The sequence below is a fragment of the Notolepis coatsorum genome (assembly GCF_963971535.1).
Source record: "Notolepis coatsorum genome assembly, chromosome: 14".
Lineage (NCBI taxonomy): Eukaryota > Metazoa > Chordata > Actinopteri > Aulopiformes > Paralepididae > Notolepis > Notolepis coatsorum.
The window spans coordinates 112,660,602-112,681,611 of NC_140178.1; the positions used below are offsets into that span (position 1 = coordinate 112,660,602).

The 21,010-nt window shown below is 44.0% G+C and overlaps 1 protein-coding gene across 1 annotated transcript in view; it reads left to right on the forward strand.

Annotated features, from left to right (window-relative positions):
• Positions 1 to 21,010, forward strand: part of LOC311240719 (uncharacterized protein) — a 47,545-nt gene that overhangs the window by 23,377 nt on the left and 3,158 nt on the right. Inside the window, exons 5-17 of the mRNA XM_084329293.1 lie at positions 4,277 to 4,381; positions 12,792 to 12,875; positions 13,416 to 13,491; positions 13,578 to 13,802; positions 13,923 to 14,020; positions 14,122 to 14,388; positions 14,507 to 14,696; positions 14,856 to 15,331; positions 15,537 to 15,864; positions 15,962 to 16,181; positions 16,290 to 16,343; positions 16,459 to 16,509; positions 16,883 to 16,924. Of these exons, the coding sequence (XP_084185419.1) occupies positions 4,277 to 4,381; positions 12,792 to 12,875; positions 13,416 to 13,491; positions 13,578 to 13,802; positions 13,923 to 14,020; positions 14,122 to 14,388; positions 14,507 to 14,696; positions 14,856 to 15,331; positions 15,537 to 15,864; positions 15,962 to 16,181; positions 16,290 to 16,343; positions 16,459 to 16,509; positions 16,883 to 16,924 (2,216 nt within the window). The remainder of the gene's footprint in view (positions 1 to 4,276; positions 4,382 to 12,791; positions 12,876 to 13,415; positions 13,492 to 13,577; positions 13,803 to 13,922; positions 14,021 to 14,121; positions 14,389 to 14,506; positions 14,697 to 14,855; positions 15,332 to 15,536; positions 15,865 to 15,961; positions 16,182 to 16,289; positions 16,344 to 16,458; positions 16,510 to 16,882; positions 16,925 to 21,010) is intronic.

Consider the following 21,010-nt stretch of genomic DNA (forward strand, 5'->3'; position numbering starts at 1 on the left):
CCCATTATCCAGATTAAATTAACCCGTTTGAATCCAGGCTTTCCCTGTTCCTCGAACGCTGATTCACTCTCGTTAATTCGAACCAGACTTGATACTCAGGATAATTGCGCGCGGCCGCCTCACCTGAAAAGACAGCAAGTGTCGATCGCAGAAATCCTGATTTTCTAACGGCATTGATTGATTGATTTAAAACTTTATTAACAGATTGCAGAATGGGTACAATACAGTACGGCTCAATAGCCTCGCCGACAAGTTAAATGCATAATCTATAGGCTAATTTTAAGTCCCTTATTACCCCAATCAATCAGATTATATTTCTTTAAATGTGCCTGCTGGCAGTAGGCTTAATGGAATGAATGTTCATCATCAGATAACACTAACAGTGCTTGAACAGATAAATGCATCTTCTCAAATTCATTCTACAAAACGTCAAAGGCTTGCAATTGCTCATTCATTTTATCAAGTCACGTCACGTCATCAAATCCGTAAAACAGCGCATCTCATCAGACATTTTAAACCCAGTTACAATATCACAATAACGTGTGAGTGACAGTGATGCAATTCAACAATCCACTAGGGCTGACCTTCGTTTTTTTTTTTTTGACGCTTCGGGGCCGAGATTCGATTTTAATTCGAAGCTTAAAAAAAAAAAAAAAAAACATTTTCTTTTTTTTACTTTTTTTTTTTAAGTTGTGGGACTTGTACAGCACTTTGTTCAACTTTGTCAGTGCTGTAAAGTTTAATAAAGCCTTACATCACGCGCTGGAGTGGGTTGTGAGAATTAGACCATGCCTAGGGGTGGTCGTTAGACACTAAACTCTCCGCTCGGTGGTAAATTGGATTGATGTCGGTTTTGTTTCATCAATAAATGAGGCAGAATACACAGTGAATTAGGGCTGGGCGATATGACTATATTATATAAATATCGGGTACAGTTCATTAACGATACACTTTTTCAACGTATCGTGGATATCGTGATGTTTTGCCCAAGAGGATTGTGTCGCGTCAATCTGTCCACACGTTACTCGTTCATATCTCAGCCTGTGCTGAGATATGCCCATTCCGCGGTCTGTTAATAAAGTTTTCAATCAGACAGATGTATGGAAAGGCTTTTATTATAACATTCGTTGTAGTAAAATCATTATGCCTCATTTAGCATCCTGTGAAGCACTGGTCTCCTACTCGACGGCCGCGGGGAGCTAACGTTAGTAGCTTTGTTGATGTTCAGTGTTCACTTCAGCACACGGGACATTCAGGAAGTCATAACGCTTGCCGATTGGTGCTAAGAACAGCAGGGCGGGTGCAAGCGGTGTGACGTCATTGGCAGACTCGACTGTCAATCAAAATGATTATGTTTCCGTCAGAATGAATGAATGAAAACTGTATTAAAAGGTTGCAGAATGGGTACAATACAGTACAGGAGGATGAAGACCAGAAAAAGACTTTCGGCTTTTTTACATAAGGGTCCTCCATTTTCAATTCATCAAAACATTTAGAGACATACATATATACAGTAGTTTCATAAAAATGCTAAAATGCTATTTATTGATTGATTGATTTAAAACTTTAACATATTGCAGAATGGGTACAGTACAGCTCAATACATACAATTGTTAAGGGGATGCAGACCAGAGAAAGACTTTAGTCTTGTTTACATCAGGGTCCCCCATTTTCAATTCATCATATTTCATATCTAAATCATATAATATCTCATATGCAATATATAATCTAATAATCTAAATCTAATATAAAAATGCTAAATGCATGGGTATTTTATTTTGTCTTTAATGTTAGCTTGCAAACTCAAATACTGTCTTGGTAAGCCTCATAATGAATTGTTTGGGGTAAAAAAGAAAAACATCGTGATGTGTATCGTGTATCGCCGAAAGGTCAGAAAATATCGTGATATCATATTTAGGCCATATCGCCCAGCCCTACAGTGAATCCATCCTTTTTTGTTTATTGCACTTGTTCCTGCTGCAAACAAATCCTGAATGAAATGAATCCTTAGCGAGGCAGTAAAGATGGCGGCTTTCTGCTTTTGTGCAGGACGCTCCAACGTGTGACGCGTCTCTCTTCTGACCAATCAGTGGTCTGCAGTGTTTCACGTGACTTTTCTGGTACCACTTCTACCCATAGATATGCTTCTACCCGCTTGGAAACTCGACAGAGCAGGGTACTTTATTATTATTATTATAAAAAAACAGCTGTGATGCGGTATTCAGCTTAACACTGCGGTGGGCGTGATGTAACAGCGATACCGCGGTAACCGCGGCAGCTCTACATCCAACTGTCTTTCAACTAGACATCCAACTTTTCTTTTGTTTTGACTCATGACTTTTGTACTTTCTATAGAACTTCATTCTTAGATGCTTCTATAGAAAGTAGGTAAAACAAATAAAAAAAGTTTTCTTTGCCCTATATAGGGGGGATTTTTTATTATTATTTTTTAAACCTACTTTCTATAGAAGCAGCTGGGAGGTGCGCTGTTTTAAGTGAGCGTGGATTATTGAATTGATTGATTGCTAATTTTATTACTGTCCGCCTTGTTTCCAACTGGTTAAGTTTAGGCACTCTTTTCGAAGTCGCTCTCTTTCGAAGTTGGTTAAGGTTAGCGTTTGGAATCAGGGCTGGTGGTCTATCGCCCTGCTCTAAAGACAAACTCTAACCTTAACCAACTTCGAAAGAGAGCGACTTCGAAAGAGTGCCTAAACTTAACCAGTTGGAAACAAGGCGGACGGTAATAAAATTAGCAATCAATCAATCAATTTGCGCGGTTTTTATTTTGTTCCACAATGACTCATGACCCATCAATTACATCATCCAACATTGTTTAAGAAACTAACACATTCGCCGTGACAGAATCGTTTTTCATTTAGTCTTTATGACCCTATCACCATATCCTTTCGTAACGTTTACTGTCCGGTGTGTCCGCCATCTTGCTTTCACTTCTAAAAACTTGCAAGGCGCATTGATAGTAATGCGGTTGTGGGCGGGTCCTGGGACCAAGCGTGTGGGGTTATTACAAATACCCACGTGTAAGTTGACTTCAGAATTGAAATCAGAATTGAGAAATGTGCATGCTGTTGTATAAACCTTTTTAAATCTTAGACAAACGAAACACTTTGCTTTCATGAAATATTGTAAGCCGTCATTTGAGGCTTTATAAAAGCAGCACAATGAACACAAATCTGTCAGTGCCGAGTTCGACCTCATCTTAAATAACAAACCGCATTGCTTGTTGTAATTAACAAAGAGAGGCAGAGTTGATTTTGCACAACATTTTTTATATTCAAATTTTATTTTCATATTCGAATCCCATGCCCATCAAACGAAGTATTTAAGACAGCGCTAGCTTGTGCCACGTGTATTTTCACCAGGGTTAATGGTGTTTTTCACCAGAGTTGATGGTGTTTTTCACCAGGGTTGGGTATGGTTTACACATATATTTCTTTTACAAATCTCTGTCCCGATTCTAATAAATTCACACTGTGCTCGTAAAATAAATGTCCAGGTTTGCACATATCTATTTTTTAGGTCGCACTGTCGAGCCCTGTCTTTGTTTACTGTTGGAGACATGTCAGTGGATGAGCCTGGTATGTATTCATGTTGATAGTTGATGTCAGTGGATGAGCCTGGTATGTATTCATGTTGATAGTGGATGTCAGTGGATGAGCCTGGTATGTATTCATGTTGATAGTTGATGTCAGTGGATGAGCCTGGTATGTATTCATGTTGATAGTTGATGTCAGTGGATGAGCCTAGTATGTATTCATGTTGATAGTTGATGTCAGTGGATGAGCCTGGTATGTATTCATGTTGATAGTTGATGTCAGTGGATGAGCCTGGTATGTATTCATGTTGATAGTTGATGTCAGTGGATGAGCCTAGTATGTATTCATGTTGATAGTTGATGTCAGTGGATGAGCCTGGTATGTATTCATGTTGATAGTTGATGTCAGTGGATGAGCCTGGTATGTATTCATGTTGATAGTTGATGTCAGTGGATGAGCCTGGTATGTATTCATGTTGATAGTGGATGTCAGTGGATGGCTGAGTTTAGTTTTTGCATACATCTTTTTTTGTTTAATAATTATAGATTTAGTTTTGGGTAACTGCAGAGAGAATTTGAGAAAGGGATGAATGTGAGAGAGGGAGAGAAAATGCAATTTTGAGTTTGTGTGGACGTTTGGCTGAAATCCACATCTCTCCAGACTACAGAGGGTGCAAGGGTTCTGAGTAGGAAGAGCGTTTGGGTCCTTAACTGTGTCCCCAGGTTCCTGAAGGGGGAGCTAGAGAGCCTGAGGAACTCCAAGCAGGAGCTTGTGTCTCTGCAGCAGGAGGTGGATGAGGACACCACAGAAATCATCCCTTCAGCCATGTGAGTCACACACACACATTTGGACTTAAAGCCCCAATCTGGTATTTTACTATATAAATATGTATGTTCTTATACTTTTTTGTATTATTTATTCTTGTTAGGGAAAGTAAGCGTTTTGAAACATCAGAATATGTGTCTGTTTTAGTCTAGTGTTTACGGTCAGGGGTGCAGTGGTGGTCCCACGCGGTACCATGCCGTCCCAGCAGTTTTCTGAGCAGAAGTACGCGCACGGATGTGCACGCGCGCGCACACAAAAATGCGTTCACAACTTTCACTCGACTCGTCGCGCCGTGCGCCAAGTACCGGCACTTATCCATCACCTAGACTTTGCATAATAATAGGATACCAATAACATAACAAAGAACGAGACGTGCAAAACCAAAATACAAGCGCTGTGGGGGTTTGCTTGATCTGTGGAACCTCTCACTATGTGACAAATGGTCCCGACTGGAAGGATGAGGCATTAAGTTGTGCTTCAGAAGGAAACTGTCCTTCTGTAAACTAAGTTACATTGTTAATTTTGTTTGTATTTACTTTTCTAGTTTAAGTTAATTCAATTAAAGAAATTGTAACTATTACATTTAAAACATTGTTTGTTTTTCAACCATATCTGTTGACAATATAATTTCTTTATATATTGAAGGCTACATCCTGCTACCTTTTTCAGCTTCTCTATTTCAAGGCAATATTTACAAAAACTAAACTAAAACTAGTAATTTCCTATACAAACATGTTTCCTACTATTTATGCATAATAATCATCTGTTCTGTGCGCACGGCAGGGAACATGTATGCGCGCACGTGGCGTCCAGGCAGTTCTGATATTACGACTGCACCCCTGTTTACGGTGTAGTGTTTACTACAGACTGTTAAGTGGTGGTAGTGAAAGGGTTAACCTTCTGTAGTGTGGTAGTGAAAGGTTAACCTTCTGGGGTGTGGTAGTGAAAGGTTAACCTTCTGGGGTGTGGTAGTGAAAGGTTAACCTTCTGTAGTGTGGTAGTGAAAGGGTTAACCTTCTGTAGTGTGGTAGTGAAAGGTTAACCTTCTGGGGTGTGGTAGTGAAACGTTAACCTTCTGTAGTGTGGTAGTGAAAGGGTTAACCTTCTGTAGTGTGGTAGTGAAAGGTTAACCTTCTGGGGTGTGGTAGTGAAAGGTTAACCTTCTGGGGTGTGGTAGTGAAAGGTTAACCTTCTGTAGTGTGGTAGTGAAAGGGTTAACCTTCTGTAGTGTGGTAGTGAAAGGTTAACCTTCTGGGGTGTGGTAGTGAAAGGTTAACCTTCTGGGGTGTGGTAGTGAAAGGTTAACCTTCTGTAGTGTGGTAGTGAAAGGTTAACCTTCTGGAGTGTGGTAGTGAAAGGTTAACCTTCTGGGGTGTGGTAGTGAAAGGTTAACCTTCTGGAGTGTGGTAGTGAAAGGTTAACCTTCTGGGGTGTGGTAGTGAAAGGGTTAACCTTCTGTAGTGTGGTAGTGAACGGTTAACCTTCTGTGGTGTGGTAGTGAAAGGGTTAACCTTCTGTGGTGTGGTAGTGAAAGGTTAACCTTCTGGGGTGTGGTAGTGAAAGGTTAACCTTCTGGGGTGTGGTAGTGAAAGGTTAACCTTCTGTAGTGTGGTAGTGAAAGGTTAACCTTCTGGAGTGTGGTAGTGAAAGGTTAACCTTCTGGGGTGTGGTAGTGAAAGGTTAACCTTCTGGAGTGTGGTAGTGAAAGGTTAACCTTCTGGGGTGTGGTAGTGAAAGGTTAACCTTCTGTAGTGTGGTAGTGAAAGGTTAACCTTCTGGAGTGTGGTAGTGAAAGGTTAACCTTCTGGGGTGTGGTAGTGAAAGGTTAACCTTCTGGGGTGTGGTAGTGAAAGGTTAACCTTCTGGAGTGTGGTAGTGAAAGGTTAACCTTCTGGGGTGTGGTAGTGAAAGGGTTAACCTTCTGGAGTGTAGTAGTGAAAGGGTTAACCTTATGGAGTGTAGTAGTGAAAGGATTAACCTTCTGGGGTGTGGTAGTGAAAGGGTAAACCTTCTGGGGTGTGGTAGTGAAAGGGTTAACCTTCTGGGTTGTGGTAGTGAAAGGGTAAACCTTCTGGAGTGTGGTAGTGAAAGGTTAACCTTCTGGATTGTGGTAGTGAAAGGGTTAACCTTCTGGGGTGTGGTAGTGAATGGGTTAACCTTCTGGGTTGTGGTAGTGAAAGGTTAACCTTCTGGAGTGTGGTAGTGAAAGGGTTAACATTCTGGAGTGTGGTAGTGAAAGGGTTAACATTCTGGAGTGTGGTGGTGAAAGGGTTAACATTCTGGAGTGTGGTAATGAAAGGGTTAACATTCTGGAGTGGTAGTGAAAGGGTTAACCTTCTGTAGTGTGGTAGTGAAAGGTTAACCTGTAGTGTGGTAGTGAAAGGTTAACCTTCTGGAGTGTGGTAGTGAAAGGTTATCCTTTTGTAGTGTGGTGGTGAAAGGGTTAACCTTCTGTAGTGTAATAGTGAAAGGTTAACCTTCTGTAGTGTAGTAGTGAAAGGTTAACATTCTGTAGTGTGGAGGTGAAAGGTCAACCTTCTGTAGTGAAAGGTTAACCTTCTGTAGTGTGGTAGTGAAAGGGTTAACCTTCTGCAGTGTGGTAGTGAAAGGTTAACCTTCTGTAGTGTGGTAGTGAAAGGGTTAACCTTCTGTAGTGTTGTAGTGAACGGGTTAACCTTCTGGGTTGTGGTAGTGAAAGGTTAACCTTCTGGAGTGTGGTAGTGAAAGGGTTAACATTCTGGAGTGTGGTAGTGAAAGGGTTAACATTCTGGCGTGTGGTAGTGAAAGGGTTAACATTCTGGAGTGGTAGTGAAAGGGTTAACCTTATGTAGTGTGGTAGTGAAAGGTTAACCTGGAGTGTGGTAGTGAAAGGTTAACCTGTAGTGTGGTAGTGAAAGGTTAACCTTCTGGAGTGTGGTAGTGAAAGGTTATCCTTTTGTAGTGTGGTAGTGAAAGGGTTAACCTTCTGTAGTGTAATAGTGAAAGGTTAACCGTCTGTAGTGTAGTAGTGAAAGGTTAACCTTCTGTAGTGTGGAGGTGAAAGGTTAACCTTCTGTAGTGAAAGGTTAACCTTCTGTAGTGTGGTAGTGAAAGGGTTAACCTTCTGCAGTGTGGTAGTGAAAGGTTAACCTTCTGTGGTGTGGTAGTGAAAGGGTTAACCTTCTGTAGTGTTGTAGTGAAAGGGTTAACCTTCTGTAGTGTGGTAGTGAAAGGGTTAACCTTCTTTAGTTGGTAGTGAAAGGGTTAACCTTCTGTAGTGTGGTAGTGAAAGGGTTAACCTTCTGTAGTGTTGTAGTGAAAGGGTTAACCTTCTGTAGTGTGGTAGTGAAAGGTTAACCTTCTGGGGTGTGGTAGTGAAAGGTTAACCTTCTGGGGTGTGGTAGTGAAAGGTTAACCTTCTGTAGTGTGGTAGTGAAAGGGTTAACCTTCTGTAGTGTGGTAGTGAAAGGTTAACCTTCTGGGGTGTGGTAGTGAAAGGTTAACCTTCTGTAGTGTGGTAGTGAAAGGGTTAACCTTCTGTAGTGTGGTAGTGAAAGGTTAACCTTCTGGGGTGTGGTAGTGAAAGGTTAACCTTCTGGGGTGTGGTAGTGAAAGGTTAACCTTCTGTAGTGTGGTAGTGAAAGGGTTAACCTTCTGTAGTGTGGTAGTGAAAGGTTAACCTTCTGGGGTGTGGTAGTGAAAGGTTAACCTTCTGGGGTGTGGTAGTGAAAGGTTAACCTTCTGTAGTGTGGTAGTGAAAGGTTAACCTTCTGGAGTGTGGTAGTGAAAGGTTAACCTTCTGGGGTGTGGTAGTGAAAGGTTAACCTTCTGGAGTGTGGTAGTGAAAGGTTAACCTTCTGGGGTGTGGTAGTGAAAGGGTTAACCTTCTGTAGTGTGGTAGTGAAAGGTTAACCTTCTGTGGTGTGGTAGTGAAAGGGTTAACCTTCTGTGGTGTGGTAGTGAAAGGTTAACCTTCTGGGGTGTGGTAGTGAAAGGTTAACCTTCTGGGGTGTGGTAGTGAAAGGTTAACCTTCTGTAGTGTGGTAGTGAAAGGTTAACCTTCTGGAGTGTGGTAGTGAAAGGTTAACCTTCTGGGGTGTGGTAGTGAAAGGTTAACCTTCTGGAGTGTGGTAGTGAAAGGTTAACCTTCTGGGGTGTGGTAGTGAAAGGTTAACCTTCTGTAGTGTGGTAGTGAAAGGTTAACCTTCTGGAGTGTGGTAGTGAAAGGTTAACCTTCTGGGGTGTGGTAGTGAAAGGTTAACCTTCTGGGGTGTGGTAGTGAAAGGTTAACCTTCTGGAGTGTGGTAGTGAAATGTTAACCTTCTGGGGTGTGGTAGTGAAAGGGTTAACCTTCTGGAGTGTAGTAGTGAAAGGGTTAACCTTATGGAGTGTAGTAGTGAAAGGATTAACCTTCTGGGGTGTGGTAGTGAAAGGGTAAACCTTCTGGGGTGTGGTAGTGAAAGGGTTAACCTTCTGGGTTGTGGTAGTGAAAGGGTAAACCTTCTGGAGTGTGGTAGTGAAAGGTTAACCTTCTGGATTGTGGTAGTGAAAGGGTTAACCTTCTGGGGTGTGGTAGTGAACGGGTTAACCTTCTGGGTTGTGGTAGTGAAAGGTTAACCTTCTGGAGTGTGGTAGTGAAAGGGTTAACATTCTGGAGTGTGGTAGTGAAAGGGTTAACATTCTGGAGTGTGGTGGTGAAAGGGTTAACATTCTGGAGTGTGGTAATGAAAGGGTTAACATTCTGGAGTGGTAGTGAAAGGGTTAACCTTCTGTAGTGTGGTAGTGAAAGGTTAACCTGTAGTGTGGTAGTGAAAGGTTAACCTTCTGGAGTGTGGTAGTGAAAGGTTATCCTTTTGTAGTGTGGTGGTGAAAGGGTTAACCTTCTGTAGTGTAATAGTGAAAGGTTAACCTTCTGTAGTGTAGTAGTGAAAGGTTAACATTCTGTAGTGTGGAGGTGAAAGGTCAACCTTCTGTAGTGAAAGGTTAACCTTCTGTAGTGTGGTAGTGAAAGGGTTAACCTTCTGCAGTGTGGTAGTGAAAGGTTAACCTTCTGTAGTGTGGTAGTGAAAGGGTTAACCTTCTGTAGTGTTGTAGTGAACGGGTTAACCTTCTGGGTTGTGGTAGTGAAAGGTTAACCTTCTGGAGTGTGGTAGTGAAAGGGTTAACATTCTGGAGTGTGGTAGTGAAAGGGTTAACATTCTGGTGTGTGGTAGTGAAAGGGTTAACATTCTGGAGTGGTAGTGAAAGGGTTAACCTTATGTAGTGTGGTAGTGAAAGGTTAACCTGGAGTGTGGTAGTGAAAGGTTAACCTGTAGTGTGGTAGTGAAAGGTTAACCTTCTGGAGTGTGGTAGTGAAAGGTTATCCTTTTGTAGTGTGGTAGTGAAAGGGTTAACCTTCTGTAGTGTAATAGTGAAAGGTTAACCGTCTGTAGTGTAGTAGTGAAAGGTTAACCTTCTGTAGTGTGGAGGTGAAAGGTTAACCTTCTGTAGTGAAAGGTTAACCTTCTGTAGTGTGGTAGTGAAAGGGTTAACCTTCTGCAGTGTGGTAGTGAAAGGTTAACCTTCTGTGGTGTGGTAGTGAAAGGGTTAACCTTCTGTAGTGTTGTAGTGAAAGGGTTAACCTTCTGTAGTGTGGTAGTGAAAGGGTTAACCTTCTTTAGTTGGTAGTGAAAGGGTTAACCTTCTGTAGTGTGGTAGTGAAAGGGTTAACCTTCTGTAGTGTTGTAGTGAAAGGGTTAACCTACTGTAGTGTGGTAGTGAAAGGGTTAACCTTCTGTAGTGTGGTAGTGAAAGGGTTAACCTTCTGTAGTGTGGTAGTGAAAGGGTTAACCTTCTGTATTGTGGTAGTGAAAGGGTCAGCAGATAAGATACCCTTTTCTTCTCTGTGCATGCATTAGGTTTAGGGAACAGCCACACCTTTAGCCTAGCTTAGCATCATTCACTGGAAGTAGGTGTGCCAGTGTAGCCTAGTTCCCAACAGTCACGACATACACTCCAAATACAACTCCAAAACGTTCCTGTAAACATGTTGTGACCTGTGTATTTACCACGTGGAGAAAAAAATAAATAAAAAATTTGACATTTTCGTTTTCTAAGCAGATATATACTTGGAACAATTGTTTGCTGCACCACTGCTGCCTGGGCGCAGTCATTTCATCACCTCTGTTTTTTTTTCTTTTCTTCGTGACTGTTGGGAACTAGGCTACACTGGCACACCTACTTCCAGTGAATGACGTGAATGAACTCCAGAGTAGATGGCAAATAAGCGAATTTCCCCAAAAGTTGGCGTGTTCCTTTAACACTTATTTTAACAAAAGAAAAACCACTTACAGCATTTTTTTTTTTTTTACTTACATTTTTATTTGCAGTTTTTTGATAAACAAAAGTTTCCCCCCCCCCTGAGCTAAGCCCATAGGAGCCCCCCATATCCCAGGCCGATGTGCGGCGACACGGGTCCCTTGAATCAATAGACCTATCTCAAACCCTGCCCCTTTTCTTGATCCTCCAATCACAGCTGTCGCTTACCTCGGACAAACTTTGTTTGTACGAGGAAGTCCGAGGTAAGCGACAGCTGTGATTGGAGGATCAAGAAAAGAGGGCAGGGTTTGAGATAGGTTCATTGGGCCAGCCCAGTAGAGGAAAGGATAGGGGACCCCCCCACCGAGCCAAGCCCGCTATTTCCAATGTCACCGAGAGCCCCGACCCCCCAACACACAGGACCCCGCCGGGCAGAGCCCAGCCGCTCTGATCCCCCTGAGAGAAACCCCTCCCTCCCGCCTCCCCGAGAAACAGAACACCCCCATATCCTGGTCCACCATGCGCGGAGCCGAGCACCTTGAGCTCCCACCCGCCCCCACCAGGCCCCCGGCCCACGAGGACCCCAAGCCCAGACCCGCAGAAGGCCAAAGTACCACGCCTCAATGATCCCCCGACCCCCCCCGCGACCCCAAGCCCGGTGACCAGACCGCCACGGCGTCCGAGGGCCCCAGGAAACCCCACCCCCCCCACACCAATCCCACAACACGCAAGGCCCCCCCTCCCCCGGGTCGAACCGCCGGAACAATGCCCCCCCCACTGAACCCAGCCTGCCCACCTCTGTACCTCCCATGTCGCCGACATCACCGCATATATTTATGAAAAACTAAACTAACAACACAATAAGAAAAATGAAGTGAACAGAAATGGTTATATGGTTAGCACTCTTACCCCGATTGGCGGTTTGAGGGGGGGATCAGCCCTCCCACTGGAGAAGCCCCCCCCCCCCCCCCCCCCAGAGACGGAGATATCCCCCAAAGGAGATTCTCCAAGCCTCTCTTTATGTCCAACATTTTGAATTCTTGTCCTTCATATTTGTCCATGTGCACATTTAAAGCAACTGCTATTCTAACATAACTCAGAAGAAAATAATACTAATGACAATTGGCACTTCCCAGGTAAATCTTTTAACCCAGTTTAACCCCCGTTGGCGCGTTGGAGGGGTAAGGCTCTCCTGGAGAGGGCCCCTCCTATAACGACGTAGATATCCCCAATGGGGATTCTCCAATGTCCCTATTATTGCCCAACATTTAATTTGAATTTTTATCTTTCATATGTTAGTACATTTCCAGAGCTCTCAGTCCGGTCTCCGAATGTGATTCCCCATGTTCCCCGTCATCCCATTTGTGTGTCCTGTGTGCTAGTGTCTACAGTTTAGTCTAGTGCGTGTTATTTGTACTATATGTCCCGAATCAAGTCCCAACATCCCCAACTAATGCGTTTACCTTGTCTGTATTCCCAGCGGTCTGTGTGTTATCTGCATTGTGTCTCGAGCCATAACCTCCATTCACTATCAAATAATATGCTTAGTTGTGCGTCATGTGTGTTAGTTTCTACAGTTTAGTTTTTTATATGATGACACGATCACAACAAGAAACAACGCTCTCAGCTGAGTCGGTCAGTAGTAGCTAGCTGGTAGAGAGCGAGTGATAAGGTGAAGCACCTCTGTATTCATGGGTTTCATCTGTAGTAGAGTCTAGAGGACTATGAATGCCATGTTGAGGACCAACACAGGTGATCCAATTTGTCTGATTGGCTCTACTGAATTGAATCATGGGCAGTACAATTAATGAATTCATTTGAATCACCTGTGTTGGTCCTCAACATGGCAGGTAGAGGACTACAGATGAAACCTATGAATAGTTTGTAGATAGAACAGCTGATTGACTTTTCATCTGGTCGAATAGGCTATAGGCCCCCCTATAGATAGATCAACAATGGCAAAATAGACTGAGTCTGAATACGGCAGTGTGATTGGCTAGAAAGGGTCACATGATGCTTTCCAAGAGAGGTTTATAGTCCTATACTCCACTCCATGGAAGTTGGGCCCTGCTAATTGACAACACCTGGGGCCTGTCCGAATACTCATCCTTGAATCCTTCCTTCCTTCGTTTCAAGGAAGGACACACGCTTTTACATGGCCTACGTCCACCCACCCTCGTGCTGGAATATGGAGGATCACTGCTATTCAGCCAAGCAGAGGTACATTTTAGTACATAGTTATTCCGTGGTTTATGGTGGTTTTTATAACAGCTAAGGGGTGTTGTTACCCTAGCAATCAGAGTAATGCATTTTATTCATGAGGCACATTTCTAAAACCTGGTGTGCTGTAGGCTACATCATAAGCAGGGCTGAAAATTAACACCTGCCACCGGCCAAATGCAGGTAAAACTTCCATTTGGCGACTAGATTTCAGAAGGCTACCTGCCACTCTGGCAGGTAAATGTGTGTACCAGTCACACAGAAACTAATTGTTTGACAGACTAGTGGAGCAAAGCTTTCAGTAGGCTATGTAATTGAACGCATATAATGCTCAAAAAAATGTAGCCTACTAAAACAGATATTTGTGACAAATACATTATTTGGCCGGTAAAAAATATACTTGGCCGATGGATTTTTTTTCATCTACCAGTCCCCCTGGCGGGTGAGCCAAAAAGTTAATTTTCACCCCTGATATAAGATATACAGTATTTGTATACCTAAATAGCTAGCCTGCTGTTTTTGTGTTCATTTGGACTTTAGACTTGGTGGTGGGGTTTGTGAGGACTACCCAGCGAGAGCACAAGACAAGAATATAGAGGTCTACCCACAGTTAAAGGTAATCCCTTTCGTGGATTATGATCATTCCTGATCTTTATGTGGGGGTCTTAAATTACCAGTAGGCTAATTGCATGTCTCCTGTAGCGTTGGCTGCCTGACAAGTTTCCGCTTCATGTGTGCGGGTATGAAGAAGAGGTGGCCCCATTAGGAGACCACACTGGTTTCGTGTCTACAGTACGCGTGGATGTCCGCACTGTGGAACAGGCCAAGGAGTGGGTGAGGTTGGTGAACGAGTCATCTGGGGTGACTGGGGTGACATGGAGAGTGGAGGCTACCCGACCAGGGATGGGGCGCCGTGTCCTATTCAACGTAAGAATTGTGTTGTCAAAACGTCTTACTGTCATTTGTTAGACTACCATTTCTGTCTTTCACCCATACTGCTAGCCCATACTGCTAACCCATACTGCATTCAATCAAAATGTTTTGCAGAAACGTTACCGGTGCCAGCATAAGGTGCGCAGCATGTCATCCAAAAACACCGGCTGCCAAGCTACCATGGATGTTGCACTAAGAAATAGAGGAATGCAGTGAGTTTGAACTATACAATACTTATAATTCAATTGTTTTTATGGACATAACAGTTGGGGCCTAGTTTTTATTGTTAAGTTGATTTTGATTTGTTTTACAGGAGCAAAGACCCACACATCCCTCATTTCCCAATGCGCGTTCGCATTTTGAATAGGCACAATCATAATCTCCATGTTGCAGATGCCATCCACTATAGAGATGTTGGACAAAAGGCCATAGACACATTGACAGGGTTATTTGCGATTGGCCACACGCCTCCTTCTGCTTTGGCTGTGCTAAAGCACGATATCAAAATCGAACAAGGAGACAACTACGTCTATGCTGCAGGCAACAGAGAGATCTGCCCAGACATGGCCTATGTGCAAAGGTAGACGTTCAATTATAAACTACAGTACTGCCAAAATATTCATAACCATGTAGATGTTCATTGAATTGGAATTGTATGCAGTTACAATTCCACCAACTAAATTAGTGTTCTATGCCAGATTATTCAAAAGGGTGTCCAAGGACCAATCTGGCGTCCAGAGTGGCCCAAGTATGGTGGAAGCCCTCCGGAAACAGGTGGAAACCTACAACGAGAAGTGCCAGGACAGCTGTGCCGTAATGGGAACCTCTTCTCAGGGAGCCCCATTAATTGCGGTGTGCTCTCCCCTGATGAAAAAAGTGCACCACCAGGTATTTTGGCTATTTGTATCTGTATACTGTGATTTTGTCATGGTGTTCCATTCACAGTGGTGCTGAGGTGGCAACTAAGTAACACAATAACTAACACTAACTATGCCTGCCTCTGTGTCTGTCTGTCTGTCTGTCCGTCTGTGTTTGTCGGTCTGTCAGCTGAAGCACAGTGGCGAACTCTGCTTCATAGACTCTTCAGGAAACATGGATAGGAAGAACATGCAAGTTTTTTTGTTGCTGACACACAGCCCTGCCGGAGGTCTACCATTGGGGATCTTCTTCTGCCAGTCTGAGGACGAGGAGACTATTTTTGAAGGGTTACAGCTGCTGAAGAATTTGATTGGAGAGAGGGCCTTTGCTGGCAGGGGAGCAGCAGGGCCACAGGTATTCATCACGGATGACTGCAAGGCAGAGAGGTTAGCCTTAGGGAGGGCATTCCCACTAGCCACTCCTCTCCTGTGCTCCTTTCATCTGCTACAAGCAGTATGGAGATGGCTGTGGAGCAAGGAGAGTCTGGTGGAGTGCAGAGACAGACCAACTCTGTTCACTGTGGTTAAAGAGATGCTCTACTCCAAGGAGATAGCAGAGGTGGACAGGCTGTACTTGGAGGCGAAAGAGCACCCTGTTGCAGTCAGGTTAGTGCTTAGACAAGTTTGCTTATGTTTAGCTGTACACAGACATTCCCACAATCACACAGCAGTCTTGCAAATTCGGTGCAAGAAAGTCAGGATGCTTGTGTTTGCATACTTCATATATGTGTCTACCTCTTTATGAGCCTGCTGTCATTACATCGATGTATGTGCATTTTCTCTGTTTGTTTCCTTATTTGATCAATTGCAGGTATGAAAAGTACCTGCGATACATTGAGCGCCTGTACAGTTGCAGGGAGTGTTGGGCACTCTGTTACCGGGACAGCTGCGGTCTCCTCACCCGGGGAATTAACACCAACAATTTCGCTGAAGCAGCGATGCGGGTGGTCCTCAAGGACAAGATCCTCCAGAAGACGAAAGCCTTCAATCCAGGCCAAGTGTTTGACCTCCTGACCTCGAGGCTGGATGTCTACTATGAGGCCCGCATTGTGGATGTTGCCCTCGGACGCTGGGAGGCGTACCAGAAGAAGAGATTCCTTCCCCAGGATTGCAACCACACTGCATCTCAGGTTCAGCAGGTACTATATCAAATGCATACTTTTAGAGATTACTGCAGTAACCAGTGCAGATTTAGCCATTGTATAATGTCCCTTGTATGACTTATGATTTGTATAGCTTGAGGACAACACGTATGAGGTGAAGGGGTCGGTGAAGGCCCAGGGGACATACATCGTGGACATGGAGATGGAGCTGTGCTCATGCCCGGCAGGACAAACTGGGGCCCCATGTAAACACCTGGCAGCAGTGGTCAAGTTTTACAGTGTGGATATGTCCAGCACTTTCCTCCCCACAAGTCCGGAGATGAGAGCAGAAATGCTCAAATTAACATCAGGAGGTAAAGCTAATGCCTTTCTTTTCACAATAAACCGTACACAAGCACACACACACCATAAGATGTGAAATACTATAGTTGTTGATATGTGGATGTCTTTTGTGTCAACAGAAGCCACCCCCCCTGGACCAAGCAGTACGCCCATGGAAAAGATGCACCAAGCCGGTTAGTTATGAACTGTCTGTCTCCGTCATTCTCTCTCACACACACACACACACACACACACCATAAGATGTGAGATACTGTAGTTGTTGATATGTGGATGTCTTTGTGTCAACAGAAGCCACCCCTGGACCAAGCAGTACGCCCATGGAACAGCTGCAAGAAACCGGTTAGTTATGAACTGTCTGTGTCACTTTCTCACACACACACACACACACACACACACACACACACACACACACACACACACACACACACACACACACACACACACACACACACACACACACACACTAGTTTAACTATGTAGGATTCCCTACTCCAGCCACAAGTGTTAAATAGGATATAATAATATGAAGGATGTACATCCTTGAAGTTGTTCAAACCCTGTGACTACCATACAGACAGACCATTCTAGTTCTCCTTGGTTCAGCAGAGAGCAATGTGCATAATGGTAATTATTACCTATACTATACTGCATGTACAATACCAGCATACACATTCAAAATAAACCTATTCCCTTCTTATTGTCACACATTCAGATGATGACGACTCTGATCTCATGGAACAGCTGCAAGAAACCGGTTAGTTATGAACTGTCTGTTTGTGTCACTTTCTCACACACACACACACACACACAGTGGCGTAGGGGAGGCCCCTGCACGCCCCGACTGTATATTTCGTAACGCGGGAACAGGGCGCAGAGGGCGGCCCCCCCCCCCCCTCCCTGCTATGTTGCTAGGCACCCTGACCCCGTCATGTGTACGCTGTAGTACAACAGTGTATCATTATAATTATTTGCTCACCTGCGATAGGGTTAGCCGGCTGATAACTAATGTTCATTGGCAGGCTGGGCAGCGTTCAAAACAAAGCGGGAAGCGCTGGTAAAAATGAAGCGCAAATACCCAAGCGGTGCTCAGAAAAACAAGATAAGAGCGAAAGCCGAACAGGAGACGGCAAAGCTACCAAAAAGAACATCATTGGTCCAGCAGGCAGCAAAGGTAGACTGACTTGATTGATTGATTGATTGACAACTTTATTAACAGATTGCAGAATGGGTACAATACAGTACAGCTCAATACACACAATTGTTAAGGGGATGCAGACCAAAGAAAGACTTTAGTCTTGTTTACATCAGGGTCCCCCATTTTCAATTCATCAGGACATATATGACATACATGACATACAGATAGACAGTACTGCTACATCTATACATTTATGACATACCAGATTTGCAAATACAGTACTGTTTGTGATACAAAAAGAGTCCAGAAAAGGGAGTATATACATTTGACGTGAAATCTGTACATTGGAGGAGGTTGTGTGGGGGGGGTTGGGTAGGGAGGGGTTGGGACACTGTACAACTGTACAAGCAAAACTGTACATTGGGATATTGACAACCATACTAGGTAATTTACATTGGAGGGGGGGGGGGGGGGGAACACTGTACAAACAAGCAAAACTGTACATTGGAATATTGACAACCATACTAGGTAAGTTTCTGTACATTGGAGGGGGTTGGGTTAGGACATTTACAGGGGCCAGTTTCGAATTGCAGTCTCCCGTAGGTGTTCCTTGAGAGTGGTTTTGAAAGTGGGTAGTGATTCACATTCCTTTACAGCTTTGGGTAGGGCGTTCCACATTGATGTGGCATAATTGCGAAACGTGTTTAGTCCCTTGTTTGAGCCGAATCTGGGTTTAACATGATTTGTGGAGCTCCCTCTGGTGTTGTGATCGTGGTATTCACTGACCTTTGGGAAGTATTTTGTCATGTACATGGGTACCTTGGTCGTGTAGTGTATCTTGTAGACCAGGCCCATTGCAAGTTGCTGTACTCTGTCGTCTACTCTAAGCCATCCTAGGTTGTCAAAGTGGGCAGGGGTGAGGTGGGTTCTAGGAGTAAGGTCAAGCAGTAGTCTGACCAGCAGTGTTGTGCTAGTTACTGAAAAATAGTGACTCAGTTACTTTACTAGTTACTTCATTTCAAAGTAACTTTGTGTAACTTTGTGTACTTACACCCAAAAGTAATGCGTTACTGTGAAAAGTAACTATTTAGTTACTTTAAAAAAAAATGCTCCCATGCCCGGCTTACAGATACTCAAAATCGGTTGATCAACTTGACAGTTTCCATTCACATCACTGAACTCTGCTAAGCAATGTGGTCTAGACTCTAGATACAAACACAAATCTGACACAAACAAATGTTGTCCAGAGTCCCGACATAATAAGAAATGCGCCGTGCCTAATTGTATCGCAGCTTAGGTTGAAGGAACAGCCTTGATGTCGCCGGAGCGTTTCATTATAACCGTCTTGCAACGTTGTTTAAGATATCAATCAAAGCATTGCAACGTTAGAATAGTTAGGATATCAATTGTGCATGAAAGGACTATATTTATATTGTTTGATTAGTACCGTATTATGAGATTCCCTGGCAGATTCGTACAGTCAAAATCCGTTGATCAACTTGAGTTTCCATTCATTTGCATTCACATCAGTGAACACATTGCACTTACCAAAGTCTGCAGTGGTCGAGATGTAACGTTAGTCCAGCAGTCCCTCAAACATGTTCTTTATCTCGTTTCCATGTTGTATATTATCTCTCCAAGTAGTTGGAAAAAGTGTCCATTTGCTGTATGTCGGCTGGTAGCGTCTATTACTTTCCGTAGCCGCATTTCTGGCGGACGCTCTCTGATTGGCCACTGACTGACGCTCTCTGATCAGAGAACGTCAGTCAGTGGCCAATCGGAGAGCGTCCGCCAGAAATGCGGCTACAGAAAGTATAGACGCTTTCTAGACTATAGTAAAATCAAAACAAACACAGGTGAAATCAAACAGGAGTCAGGAGGACGCTCGCTATGAATCTACATAAAAAGAACGCAGTAACGAACTAACAAACCATTTAGTAACGGTAACAGCGTTACTGAATTAAAAAAGTTATGCGTTAGAGTACTAGTTACGGCAAAAAGTTACTTCGTTACTGTAACACTGTCCCAACACTGTCCCAACACTGCTCACCAGTTTGTTTTGAGATGTTTGTAATTTTGTTTTTAGCGCCTTTGAGGTGCTTTGGTACCATGAGGTGCAAGCATAGTCGTAGTACCCTTGAATGAGTGCTCCTGCCAGAGTCTTCAGGGTATTCTTGTTTACCAGAGAGGAGATCCGGTACAAGAATCGAGTTTGTTGGTTGACTTTTTTTATTACATTGGATGCCAATTTGTCACAGGAGAGATTAGCCTCTAGGATGGAGCCCAGGTAGGTAATTTCATCTTTCCTTGTGACAATATTGTCACCCACTGTAACTGAGAAGCCGTCGGTCTTGCTGAGTTTGTTATTTGAACCGAAGAGAATGGACTCTGTTTTGCCCATGTGTAATGATAGTTTGTTATCAGCGAGCCATATGCAGATTTTGCCTAGTTCCGAGCTGAGGGTTTTTTCAACCTGTAACTTGTTCTTGTCAGAGACCAGCAGGGCTGAGTCGTCCGCAAACAGGAACAAGTTGCAGTCACAAGCTGACAACATGTCATTTGCATAAATTAGGAACAGTAGCAGTCCTAGTATGCTTCCTTGTGGAACGCCACAGCTCACTGTGAGGGGGGGGGGGATAGGGTACTGTTTACCTCCACCATCTGTTCCCTCCCCTCAAGGTAGGATTGCATCCAGCTCACTGATAGACTATCAAAACCAATTGCTTTTGTCACCAACCCCGGAGCTGTGAGCTGGATTCGCCTGTTCGAATCCAGCTCATAGCTCCGGGGTTGTCACCAGCTTGGCTGGCCGTTCACACTAATACAATTGGCTGTATTAGAGGGTGGGAGAAGCTGGCGGGGTGGGTCCGGGTCGTTGTAAACAGCGACTCCTACAGTTCGGTCGGGGCGCCTGCTAAGCGCGGATAGGACCTGAGTGGGATAGTGTGATCCTTCCACACGCTACGCCCTCTCAGGGAGGATCCGCGCTGCCAGGTGAAAAGAAGCGGTTGATTGGCTGGACGTGTGTCGGAGGAAGCACGTGATAGCCTCCACTCTCCCAGATGATCTGACTGTGGGGGGTAAGTGCGCAGCGACCAGGAAGGGGATTGGGAATTGGCATACGACTAACATTGGGATGGGAGAAAATCGGAGGAAAATGGGGGGGGAAAAGATCAATAAATAAAAAATAAAAAAAACCAATTGCTTTTAGCTTGTCAATCAGAATGGAGTGATTGACAGTGTCGAAGGCCTTTTGTAGGTCCAGCATGACCATGCCGCAGTATTTGCCCGCGTCCACCTCTTGTTTGATGTGGTTGTTCAAATAGAGAAGGCATGTGTCAGTGGAGTGGGATGTTCTGAAGCCAGATTGGAATTCGTAAATTAGATTTTTTTACGCTAGGTACTTTTCGCCCTGTTTGTAGACAATTTTTTCCATGACTTTCGAGATGGAGGTGAGAATAGAAACAGGGCGGTAGTTGCCTGGGTCTAATTTGCTGCCCTTTTTGTGCAGAGGGGTCACCCTCGCAATTTTGAAGTCCTTGGGGACGTGTCCCTGTTTTATGGAGAGGTTTATTATGTGTGATGACTGGGGTGATGGCGGCTGCTGAGTCTCTGAGGAATTTGGAGGGGATGTTGTCATGGCCAGTGGCCTTGTTAGGTTGGAGGGCGCTCAGTTTTTTTGAGTACCTCATCTGTTGTTACCAT